The sequence below is a fragment of the Denticeps clupeoides genome, chromosome 5 (assembly GCF_900700375.1).
Source record: "Denticeps clupeoides chromosome 5, fDenClu1.1, whole genome shotgun sequence".
Taxonomy (NCBI): Eukaryota; Metazoa; Chordata; class Actinopteri; order Clupeiformes; family Denticipitidae; genus Denticeps; species Denticeps clupeoides.
Window position 1 is genome coordinate 28642439 of NC_041711.1, and position 12390 is coordinate 28654828.

At 47.8% G+C, this 12390-nt stretch overlaps 2 protein-coding genes across 5 annotated transcripts in view; both read left to right on the forward strand.

Annotated features, from left to right (window-relative positions):
- Nucleotides 1-7639, forward strand: part of dyrk1b (dual-specificity tyrosine-(Y)-phosphorylation regulated kinase 1B) — a 33098-nt gene extending 25459 nt beyond the window's left edge. For 3 of the 4 annotated variants that reach the window (XM_028979858.1, XM_028979857.1, XM_028979855.1), the window contains exons 2-11: nt 691-836; nt 1055-1174; nt 1293-1481; nt 2109-2256; nt 2353-2639; nt 3273-3419; nt 3499-3660; nt 4356-4659; nt 4864-4967; nt 5062-7639. In XM_028979858.1, coding sequence (XP_028835691.1) covers nt 774-836; nt 1055-1174; nt 1293-1481; nt 2109-2256; nt 2353-2639; nt 3273-3419; nt 3499-3660; nt 4356-4659; nt 4864-4967; nt 5062-5817 — 2280 coding nt within the window. In that variant the 5' untranslated portion in view covers nt 691-773 and the 3' untranslated portion in view covers nt 5818-7639. The remainder of the gene's footprint in view (nt 1-690; nt 837-1054; nt 1175-1292; nt 1482-2108; nt 2257-2352; nt 2640-3272; nt 3420-3498; nt 3661-4355; nt 4660-4863; nt 4968-5061) is intronic. The other variant, XM_028979856.1, reaches the window with a different exon arrangement.
- Nucleotides 7640-8659: 1020 nt separating this feature from the next.
- Nucleotides 8660-12027, forward strand: zp3d.1 (zona pellucida glycoprotein 3d tandem duplicate 1). Its single transcript, XM_028979860.1, has 8 exons — nt 8660-9266; nt 9333-9445; nt 10152-10255; nt 10328-10502; nt 10575-10686; nt 10772-10860; nt 10949-11019; nt 11475-12027. Exons 1-8 carry the CDS (start codon nt 8724-8726, stop codon nt 11738-11740), a joined length of 1473 nt encoding a protein of 490 aa, XP_028835693.1. The 5' UTR covers nt 8660-8723; the 3' UTR covers nt 11741-12027.
- The last annotated feature ends 363 nt before the right edge of the window (nt 12028-12390 follow it).

Sequence of the window (12390 nt, forward strand, 5' to 3'; positions counted from 1 at the left end):
AAAATTCTGCAGAGGCAGAAAAATAGTTTACTCTGAGACTACCGGTGGCAAACTGCTGCGTCTGGTCTTTGCTGGGCATTAAGCTGAACGCATGTCACTGTCACCCACCCTGGCCGTGTTCTCCCCAAACCCTCAAGCACATTTAAACACAGTGCATCCACCTTAACCGGACATTACGAATAAGATAAAGACTCATGGTCGCATCCCGCAGGAGATTTGCCTGTTGCGATTGTCCCTTCGAAGGTGTGGCCGTCAGGCTTTTGTCCATCCATTTCGCCTTTACTCAGTATTTCCACTTCTCTCCCTCCTCCTTACATCTTCTGTACATGCACAGCCACACACACTTCCCTGCGCCGTGCTGGTCATGGTGACCTGGGTAACTGGAGTACTGTATTGCCTTTGTATTGAGAGGGGTAGGAGCGGGGAGACCTGGAATAAGAAGCCCTTTGATTACGATGCTGCTGTTGTCCTCATGATGGATTAGTGAAGGATCTGAGCTCTCTGTGCATCTTGGACAAGTTTGGGTCTCTCCCCCTGTATCTGAATGTGCTGTGTGTGTGTGTGTGTGTGTGTTTGTGTGTGTGTCCTCTTACCCTGCAGTGCAGTGTTGACGATGTGTGATGCACCATGCCACTGTGGTTTCCCTTTCCCTAAAACTTGCTACTCCTCCCTCTCCCCCGTTCTCTCAAGGTGGAAGCAGCTCAGGATGCAAGCCCCCCTCCTCTACCCTCTGCCAGCCTGCCGCCTTGGGCTTCTCCCCCGCTGAGCCAACCATGTCGAGCCAGCACAGCCACCCCTCCTTCAGCAACATCCACTCCATGGCCGAACAGCAGCAGGTATCATCAACTGGTTCCTTTACAGTAATCACATTGCACAGCTCACACACACACACACACACACACACACACTACATACCGATTTGAGTACGTTTCAAACCCATTTTACTACTCAACACAAGATCAGATGTTTGAAAAGTGTCTATGAAACCACTTTGTGCAAGAACTAATGCCTTGTCCTCATGACCATGTTTTGTGTGGTGCCTATGTTGCTTTAGGTGCTGTCAGATATGACCATACTGCAGAGGAGGATCCCCCCAAGTTTTAGAGATCCCGCCAGTGCCCCGCTGCGAAAGCTTTCTGTCGATCTCATCAAGACTTACAAGCACATCAATGAGGTGAGTCTCTGCCTGAAGCGACATCAATCATTTTGGAGACACCAGCAGCTCCATGAGAGCTTTTTATTTAAATTAACGTCAAACCTGTCTTTCCATTCCCATTCACTCCCTTCCCTAGGTGTACTATACAAAGAAGAAACGGCGTGCCCAGCAGGTTCCCCCTGAAGACTCCAGCACCAAGAAGGAGCGAAAGGTGTACAACGATGGCTACGACGATGACAACTATGACTACATTGTGAAGAACGGGGAGAAGTGGCTGGACCGCTACGAGATCGACTCTCTCATTGGCAAGGGCTCCTTTGGACAGGTAAAGGGGCAAACCGGGCAGTGGGTGTGGTTAATGTTCTTTATTTATTTATTTATTTATTTCGCAATTCTTGTGAAACAACAAAAAACATTTTATCCTTCCATAAGCTCGTCTCCTAAACTGTAAAATTCCTGTCTGATCTGCGTTTTAGAGGTTATTTTCCGAAATTCCAGAGTAAACTTCTCTTTTCTGCGTCTTTCTTTTGTTTAAACTGACGTATTGGTGATTCCCACAACATAAAACCTGCACCGATTCGGCACTCTATTCAGTTCACATCAACACCAATGCGACTCGACCCAGCTCGTGTTGTAGATCTCTATATATACTCAATATATACTCAAAGAATGATAAGATCAACTTTTCCTCCATTCTCACTTTGTATATGTGTTTCTGGGGGGCAGACAAAACACGAGCCTGCTTTGATTCTGTTGGCCTCTCGAAAATGTGCCATGGCGGTGCGCGCACAAGGCCACAGAGCAGCACGTTGCACCACACTTGCGCTGTGCTTTTTTTTTTTTTTTTTGGAAACCGAAAACTTGTTTTAGAGAAAGCGTTTGTGTGTGGGTGGGGCCTTAGTCCAGACGACATTGAGTCCCCTGTTTGACTGTCTGATCCTACCCTGCACAGGTGGTGAAAGCCTACGACCACCACGAGCAGGAGTGGGTGGCCATCAAGATCATTAAGAACAAGAAAGCCTTCCTGAACCAGGCCCAGATTGAGCTGCGGTTATTGGAGCTCATGAACAAACACGACACAGAGATGAAGTACTACATAGGTCAGCATCGCCACATTTTCCTCCTAACTGTTAATCTAACGGTCACTTTGAATCATCTGTAGCATGTAAATAACATCTTCACTGTGTCCCCTGTAGTCCACCTGAAAAGGCACTTCATGTTCCGGAACCACCTGTGCCTGGTGTTCGAGCTTCTCTCCTACAACCTGTACGACCTCCTGCGCAACACCAACTTCCGCGGCGTTTCCCTCAATCTGACGCGCAAGTTCGCCCAGCAGCTGTGCACAGCGCTGCTGTTCCTGGCCACGCCCGAGCTCAGCATCATCCACTGCGACCTCAAACCTGAGAACATCCTGCTCTGCAACCCCAAACGCAGTGCCATCAAGATCGTGGACTTTGGCAGCTCCTGTCAGCTGGGACAGAGAGTGAGTTCCTCTCTAGTCACCTTGTCCAATCGCTACCTCCACCGTGGTGGCACTACAGTAGTATTTAAAGGGTTAAGGTTACCGAGAGGGTGGAAGACACCACTGGAACTGGGGTGGGGACAGTTTTTACATAGATTGTGTGGAAGCAGTCAAGATCTTCTGAGGCTCAAATCAGACGTGTCCAGTGCAGTAAAGCCCACACCCAGTGGGGGAAATTGTAGACTAAAAGAATAGATAATGGTATATTTGGCAAAATAAGAGGTGTTTCCAGTCCTAAAAGCTCAAAGATGTGTGCTACTGAATGGGGGAAAATAAATAGTCATCGTGGATGTCCTTCACCGATATAAAAGCAAGCTCGCATTCAGAGCACATCCTGGAGGACTCCCCCGAAGAGGAGGAAATGGGCTTCACTGTAACAGCTCAAGAATAGAATCCCAGAGGCTCTGCTGCTGCTACTGCACCCACTTTGATGCATTTCAGTTCGGCCTCTGCTGCCCTCTCCTGGACAAATGGTGCCACGGCATGAGAATCGGCACACATTTAGCAAACTGTCCCTGAACCCTCCTGCTGGCAGCATGCATAATGGTTGCTTAGTTTAACTGCATTTTCTCCTCTTCTGCTTCCTGTCTGCAGATCTACCAGTACATCCAGAGCCGCTTCTATCGCTCTCCAGAGGTTCTGCTCGGCATGCCATATGACCTGGCCATCGATATGTGGTCCTTAGGCTGCATCCTTGTAGAGATGCACACAGGCGAGCCTTTGTTCAGTGGCTCGAATGAGGTACATATGTCACCGACTAAACTAGACCATTGAGTTTCCTCAGTCTGGAATAGGAACTCACAGCATATGTCTCTTCCAGGTGGACCAGATGAATAAAATAGTGGAGGTGCTGGGGGTTCCTCCAAACCACATGCTGGACCAGGCCCCTAAAGCACGCAAGTACTTCGATAAGCTGTCCGACGGCCTCTGGACAGTGAAGAAGAACAAGGACATAAAGAAGGTACTATATCCCTCGGCCTCTGTGAGTAAAATTCTGCTTCTATTCAACCTTAAAGTCTCCATCGGCCCAACCCTCCTGCCCATCGCACACCCCTCCGCAGCTATATTTCACCTCACTGCCCCGGAGAGGGAATGAGAGAAAAGGCAGGGCAAAGTGTGGAGTTATGGGATGAAGAGCGAGTGGGTTAGCCAGGTTTCCCAGCAAGAGCTTAAAGGGCTCAGAGTATCTCCTCCCCTCTCCTCTACTGTTGATTCCTGAGCCCTCATCTGTTGCCATCATCACCCTCATCATTACAACTGTTCTTCTGGACCTTTCCTACTCATTATTAAGTTGATGATAAGATGTATTGAGTGGTCACATCTCCACTAGAAGTCCATTTGATGCTATTTGGTGCCATAGCATCAGGGAAGTGGGGAGATTCTGGAGGCAACCTGAATTCAAAGGTTACACAAAAATATGAGAATGTGATGACACACCTAACGTTATGTGTGTTAATTGATCAGTAAAACAAATCTAAAAATGGAAACGTGTCAATGGCCACCAAATTCTCTACCCACTTTTCACCATCTTAGGCCTATTCTCATTTACTCTCTTTCCTCTCCATCTAACAGGTCTTCTAGATCATAGTCAGAATTAACTGCAATATACTATACAAGTGTTTGTCCTAATATTGTAATGTTAATAGCCCTTTGCGTGCTATCGTTTTATCTCTGCAGGAGTATAAGCCACCTGCTACACGAAGGCTCCATGAAATTCTGGGTGTGGAGACGGGAGGACCTGGTGGAAGGCGGGCTGGAGAGCAGGGTCATGCCCCCTGCGACTACCTAAAGTTTAAGGACCTGATCTTGCGCATGCTGGACTATGACCCCAAGACGCGCATCACGCCCTTCTACGCACTGCAGCACAACTTCTTCAAGAAGACCACAGACGAAGGCACCAACACCAGCAGCTCCACCTCCACCAGCCCAGCCATGGACCACAGCCACTCCACATCCACCACCAGCTCAGTCTCCAGCTCGGGTATGACTAATGTCCCCAGGCAATCATAGCAGATCATAATGTTTCATTGAAAGTAACATGAAATAAGCTCTACATTTCTGTGTTCTTCCGATCAATTTTATAAAAATTTGGTAATCATTTATGCCCCAGCTTGAGTTGGTGACTTCAGACACCCAGGTATTACAGAATGTTCCAGTGACTTCCTTTATTCCTCCCTTTAATCAGGTGGGTCTAGCGGTTCTTCCAACGACAACCGGAATTACCGGTACAGCAACCGATACTACAACAGTGCAGTCACCCACACGGACTACGAGATGCAGAGTCCACAGGTAGGTGTCTTTGGGCTTAGCGAATCCTTAACTGGTAATTAATAGCAAGGTTTACTCATGGTGAAATATTCTCCTCCTCAATTCCGTGTCTCAGGCTCCATCTCAACAGCAGCTCCGTTTGTGGCCAGGAGGGGAGGGGGGCATTGGCCCCCTGTCCAATAGCGGAAGCGACCCGCCTTATCCCCAGCTACTGCTGCACAAGCCAGCCGCCACCCAGCACTCACGCCACTTCCTGGGCAGCGGTGTCGGGGGTATGATGGAGCCACACCACCCCCACCCCATCTACGGCGGTCACCACAGCAACGGCAGACAGCTGCGGCAGCAGCAGCAGCAGAACCAACCACAGGGCCAGAGCTCACAGGGGCAGCAAGGCCAAACGATAATGCCCGTCTCCTCCCCGCAGATGCAGGACAGCATCGAGCTCAGCCTCACCCACCACCACCACCTGGGTCAGTCTTCCATCATGCAGCCGCCCCCGTCGAGCTTGGACTCCAGTCAGTACGGCTCCTCCAACCTCCACCTGGGCCTCTCTGCCTTTCGGACTAGGACGGTCATGGCCCCCCAGCCACCACAGGCCGCCTCCCAGCAACAGCTGGCCCAAACCCCGGCCTCTCAGGACAGCATGGTCGCTGCCTCCGGCCTGGGATACATCCCCCCATGCTATCCCGGCAGTAACAACAATAACAACCCACCCCAGGGAAGCGTGGGGGTAGGGGGCGGGATGCTCACTGGGGGGCCCCCACCCAGGGGAGTTGGGGGGGGAGGGGGGCGGCCAGATTCTGAGGAGTCTGCTATGATGGGCGTGTGTGGCAGCGGAGGTGGCAGCGGTCAGAATGCAGCCAACTCTTGATAAATCTTGAACAAATTCCAAAAGCCATACAAAAATTTTAACGAAAACAGAAGGATGATAAACACCGCATACAGATGCATATAGTACACACACAAACACACACACACACACACACAAAGTCAGACAAACACACACAACCACAGATTTACAGAGACAAACTTGTGAATTTTTTTTTTGTTTTGTTTTGGTTTTTTTTGCATGGGGCGAAGATAGTGATGGGGAGGGTGTGAAAAGGGGGAGCTTTTGGAATTTATTTTTGTCTTTTTTTTTTTTTTTTTTTTTCTGTTTTTCTTTTATCAAAGGAAATGAGCAGAGGGCTTAAGTAGTTGGAATCGAAAGTATCAGAAAGTTATTAATATTATTACTATTATTTGATTTTATGTGAGGTTTGCAGCAAGATTTTTTTTTAGTTGCTTTTTTTGCAATATGGCAAGAATTGGAATGAAAAGTGGAACGTGTTCAAGATGAGCAAGAGAGAAATACCAGTTAACGTTTAAAACGTTATTTTATCATTTTTTTCCTCCAGAAGTTTAGCGGTAATTGTAAATGTTTAATTTATTAAGAATCACTACATAAGGAGGGAAACTGAGGGGTCAGATGAGCGTAAATGGAGAGGTGGGTATTTCTCTGGGTTTATTTATTCAATGTTTTATTTTTTTTTATTATTATTATTTTCTGAGGGACAGAACACTTATGCATACACTCAAGTAAACAAACTGGTATTATTTGTTTTCAGTTCAATATATCCCACCTGCCCCCCTTGCCACATACAGACACTTTTGTTACTTTTTTTTTTTTTTTATGTTTCCAGTCTTCTCTCGCTTGACACACTGGCTTATATATCTCAAACTATGAAAACAAATCATACAAATAAAATAAAGCAAATGACAAAAAAACGTAGTCACAACACAGTGAGAAAACAACACGAGGAGGAGGCTGAACCATGCGCCGATGCAAGCTACTTTCAAGAGGAGAGGGGGAGCGAAACTATAGGAGGAATAAGGAGGAAATGATACAAGAAAAATGAAAAACAAAACATTTTGCCAGAAGGAAAACCAAAATGCTTCCCTGTTGTTTGTTTAAATAGTCTGCCTTCAACTTTACCATCTCACCAGATCCTCTTTTTATTTATTTTCTTTCCAACTCTCTCTCACGTTTTCTTATCGTCACTCCTCTCACTGTCCTTCTGTTTCTTTTTTGGCACATTTATTTTGAACAGAAAAAATATATAATTATTATTATTATTTTTAATCATCTTTTCTTTTAATCTTAACAACTCTGGACATGCTAAGCCAAATCCTGTTCATTCTCTTTTCTGTGCTCTCTTTGAATCTTGCTTGTTTTCTTTTATTTCTTATCCCCCCCCCCCTTCTCTCTGGCCCATGTTTCTGTTTGAAGGAAGAGGAGGGGGCAGTATTTTGCAGGAGGGAGGAGTACGTGTACAGGAGGGGACATTTTCACACCCCTGCCTCCCTTGGTGTGCCCCCTCTTCTCGCTCTGACTTTGCATCTCCCTCCTCTGTTTTCTTTCTCTTGTCCGTTTTGTCCCCCCCTCCCTCCTTCACAACACTCTGTGAGTGCTGTTTTGCCATCAAGTCAAAAAAAAAAAAAAAAAAGTGAACTACTTCTCTCTCGGCTGCTATCTCCACTTTCAACTATGTTCGGATTGCTGCTAAAGAAAACAGACAGATAAATAAAAATAAATAAATAAATAAAAATGAATAAACTTTTTAACCCTCCTGCTTCAGAAAAATGGAATAAAAACCACTGCATCTCATGTATTTATTACTATTTAACGAAAAAAAAGGAGAAAAAAAATGAAACTGATCTCTGCTGTTTTCTGTTCTCATGCTGGTACAGTCCTCATGTTTTCAATCTGTACAAACATCAACGAGGGAATCAAATGTTGACTGTGTGGGTCCACAGGAGAGTTCTGCGGCGAGATTACCAACATGATGTTACAAAATCACGTTACACGAATAAGGAGTGTCCTGGCAATGTTTGTTTTCTTTTTTTTTATATATATATATTGCTCTGTATGCAGGGGACTTTAGAACTATCAGAACAGTGTTCATTTAAAGTTTACTCATGGGCACTTCTTTGGTAAGTTGGTATGCTATGTGCACAGCATAGGCTGTCAAAGTTATACCACAGCGAAATATCATGTCTGTCTTCAAGAAAGCTATTTTCAGCTTTGGTTTTAATTTTTGCTTTGAAATAAATATTTAATAGTTGTATAGTTTCAAAAGAATACCTATATGGAATAAATGAGCCCACAACGGTACCCAAAACATGGAAAGGTTCTGATTTATGAAATGGCTATGTGGCCAAGACGAAAGAGCGTGGATTCAACTGGGCTACTGTAACTGAGATATGATCACCTGACTGGGTAAGAAGCTCACTTGCTCTTTGGTCAACCTTATGAAAAATGGATTTCCACCTTTGTTCATACTTGATCAAAAGGTTTAGTGGATTATCAAGGTGAGACGATTTGCTTCAGGGCTCTATACTGAGATCTTCATTTTCTCTTTTTTTGGGGCGCTTTTTTAATTATTACAGCTGATCTTATCACTTGACCATTGCAGAGAAGATTTATATATACATATTTCTGCCACAGACCACAGAGAACATCAGCCCTTCACAAGGGAACCATGTTAGTTGTCCCGTCCTGAAAGAATACTCCTTCATGAGAGCTGCTGCCATCTGGTGGGCACGTTGGGTCGCTGCACCCGCGCCGATTATTCATTACACTCGCATACAGGTAATGACGTCGTGTATGACGTCACCACACAGGTGCGCCTAATTGACGCAACGTCTTAATTATTTCACGCGTCGACGTCACCTGCTCCGGTTTGAGCAGCGAGTAGAGCGGCGGTAGGAGTTTTCCGGGTCCTGGTTCATTTTAACATGCGTCCAACATGTTGTCGCGTTTATTTCGCGTTTTTCTGTGTGGGGTCATTGGCTCATATTGATAATCGGAAGAGCTTGGTGGAGGTGGAGGGTTTACCGAGTCTCGCGGAGCAACACCTCCCGAAGGGCCTGAGCCTGGAGGTGGACCGGCCGGGGACCGGGGGAGACCCCCACATGGGCTACTGGCCGCAGGCGCGTCCGTATCTCCTCCCCGTCTTCCAACACGCCCAGGGCCCCGTCGTCAGCGCTGACGTTTTTAACCCCGTCGCCGGAAGACGCCCCTTCCCCAGCTCCCTGAGCAGCCTGCTGCTGCCGCGCCACCACGACCCCCTCGGTGCGCAGCCCGGGCCGGTGCGTAACTGCCGCGGCGTGGAGGTGTCCTGCGGCTCCAGCAGGGTCTCCGTGCGCGTCCGCCGGAAGCTGCTGGGCTTCGCGGCCCCCGCTTCCACCTTCCGCCTGGGTTCCTGTCCGGTCACCCGCGCCTCGCCAGATTCCTTTTACTTCCGTTACCGCCTGAGCGAGTGCGGCGGCGCGTCGCTGGTAAGTGCGCGCGTCTGGCGCCGCCATGAGACGGCGACGCGGTGACCTCGGCTCTCTTGTGTTCAGACGGCGGGCGGCCGGCTGCTGTACTCGAACACGCTGTTCTTCACCCCCGAGCCGCAGCGCCAGGTCCTGAGGGCCGTGCCGCTCTCCCTCCCCATCCAGTGCCAGTATAACCGGTAAAAACCAGTCGCATTTTACATTCGCAGCATTTACCAGACGCCCTTACCCACAGCGACTTAGTCAGTAGTTACAGGGGACAGTCCCCCCCCCTGGAGACACTCAGGGTTTTAAAAAAAAAAAGTGAAGTGATTGTCACATGTGATACACACCAGCACAGCACACAGTGCACATTGTGAAATTTGTCCTCTGCATTTAACCCATCACCCTGAGTGAGCAGTGGGCAGCCATGACAGGCGCCCGGGGAGCAGTGTGGGGGGACGGTGCTTTGCTCAGTGGCACCTTGGCGGATCGGGATTCGAACCGGCAACCTTCTGATTACGGGGCCGCTTCCTTAACCGCTAGGCCACCACTGCCCTGGAGACACTCAGGGTTAAGTGTCTTGCTCGGGGAAACAATGGTAGTAAGTGGGATTTGAACCTGGGCCTTCTGGTTCATAGGCGAGTGTGTTACCCACTAGGCTACTACCACCCCAGTTACCATTTTTCCAAATAATTTTTTTCCTCTACAATATAGGAATAATAAAACCCCATATTTCCCGCTATTAAACAGTAATTTTAATTGTTTACTATTACTATTTAATACGTTTTTGTTAGTACCCAAAGTTTAAATCTGACCAAAGACCAAGGGGATAATGTGATGTGCTGAGCCCAAACCAAGGCCTGGTTGACTCACTCCTACTCTGATCGCGTTCAACTTTCCTAGATTTCACTACTCCTACAAGATTGGATACGTCCCTGAGGTTCTCGACCGAACTTTCCTGAGGAGCCTAAGGGGCCAGCGCATCTTCACGCTCACAGCACGCAATGGTAGCCTGTTACCCCACCGTGACGTTCTCCGTGTGTTGCGGCGATTTTAACGGGGTTCCCCCTCCACCGCAGCTCAGTGGCAACGCCTGGATTTGGGTGAGAGCTACGTGCTTGGCGAGCCGATGTACTTTGAAGTCACCGCACAGCGCGTTGGTCCCAACGAAGCGGTCTTCGTTGACTCGTGTCATGTCACTGGGTCCAAGGATTCTGCTTCTTCCCCACGGCTTGACGTCATCGAGAATTTTGGGTAAGGAGGAGTGCTACCTTCGGCCCGTCCTGAGGGTAGCCTGAGAACATAACCATGCATGATGTGCTGTAGGTGTATGGTGGACAGTATGAGGCATGGGAGTCTGTCACGGTTCTTCTCCCGGGGCCCCAACGTCCTGCGGTTCGCCGTCGACGCCTTCTTGTTCCCAGGAATCACCTCAGAGGTGACCTAGCGTAGCGCCTTTAAGCTGGTAGGGACGAGGGCTCTGCAAAGTCACGTGACTGGTTCTGTGTTCCGCTGGCCAACAGCAGCTCTACCTGCACTGCGCCGTGAGAGTGGGCAGCCCGGTCCCCAGAGTGACCGCCAAGTCCTGCACCTACAGCAACGCGTCCAACAGGTAACCTTCCGTACGCTCGACACGCGCTTACGGCGTGGCTTTTACCTGAACGTCAAACTGATACCACCCTCCAACGCGCTCAAATCAGGTGGGAAGAGCTTACTGGCCCCCCTGGTGCGTGTTCCTGTTGTGACTCCAAATGTGAAGACGCAGATATTTGTAAGTGACAAATATATGAAATGGCTTGTTGAAATGCGTGGTTTTTTTTTTTTTTTTTTTTTTTTTTTTTTTTTTTTTTTTTTTTTTTTTTTTTTTTTTTTTTTTTTTTTTTTGTAGTTATCTCATCTGAACTGGTGATTTTTATTAATCTTCAGTTTAGTTCCAGTACTGATCTGTAGGCAAGCGGGTAAGGATGCTGACCCGTAATCGGAAGGGCGCAGGTTTGCATCCCGGACCGCTGAGGTGCCACTTGGCAAAGTAGCGTCCCGTACACGCTGCGCCTTTCATGGCGGCCCACTGCTCCTTCGGGGGAGGGATTAAATGCAGAGACCTCATTTCACTCTGTGCACTGGGTGCTGTGCTGTGGTCTCACATGTTCCGATCACGTTCATGGGGGGGAAGACACTTGTTACCCTGCAATATTAAAATGTCATTCATTTATCCATTCTGTGCAGTTGACAATCGGCATGATTCCTTGTCCACTTTGGAGTCCGTGATTACTAGTGATCCCTGGACTGTGGTGGTACGAGAACCCAGTACACTGGAGGCCGAGATGAAGACCGTAACAGGAAGCGTTACGGAGGTAGATGATGCTTCTGAGGAGTCCGAGGAGAGCGGTGAGGGCGACCAGGATGAGAGTGTGCCAGGGGAGGATACAGTGGAGGACACCAGTGGTTTGATGGTTGACTTGTTCGGTGTGACCGCCATGTTCGAACCCTAATGGATGGTTTTCAGGGGTGATCTGGGAAGCTGATGAAAGATGGAGTGGATCCTGAAGAAGATTGCTGATGAGATTCTGGAAGGGTGGGAAGCAAAAGCAGATGCATGTCAGTCTGAACAATGAAGGGCGCTTGCTTTGTGTGTGTGTGTCTGGTATGTATGTGTGTGTATATATGCTCCTAGCATGGGGTGTCCACAATTACAGGCTCCTCTGTATATGATCTGCCTACTGTGGTCTTTGCCAGTGTGGTATGAATAAAATATTTATTAAAACCATTTTGTAATTCAGTGCTGTATCAGCTCCTGCTTTTCAAGTGTCTTAGAGGAGAATATTAACATTTTTAGTCATTTGGTTTTAGGTATTGATTTCAAAGGAAAATTTTAAGATTAAGTCAATGGCTTTTTTTTTTTTTTTTTTCCCTCCCCTTTATAATATGTTAATTGCAATCCAATAAATTCCACAAAATAATACTTGTGAGACAATTCCGTTCATGACCAGTTTGGCTTCCCACTACCGGTCCACTTATTTACCCGCTAGGTCTCCACTGCCCCCCATGTTGTCGGGATGTGATGTGCCACAGATCATGCCAGCAGGGCAGGTCCTGCCTGACTAGTTGCAGGCCTGACCCACAAGAAGAACGTCGTCTGTTA

Bases quoted from the DNA above. Each gene is read 5' to 3' on its own strand.
- zp3d.1 (XM_028979860.1), top strand. From the start codon at position 8,724: ATGCGTCCAACATGTTGTCGCGTTTATTTCGCGTTTTTCTGTGTGGGG. The intron at 10,503-10,574 runs GTAAGGAGGAGT...GATGTGCTGTAG, and splicing joins GACGTCATCGAGAATTTTGG to GTGTATGGTGGACAGTATGA. The intron at 10,687-10,771 runs GTGACCTAGCGT...GCTGGCCAACAG, and splicing joins TCCCAGGAATCACCTCAGAG to CAGCTCTACCTGCACTGCGC.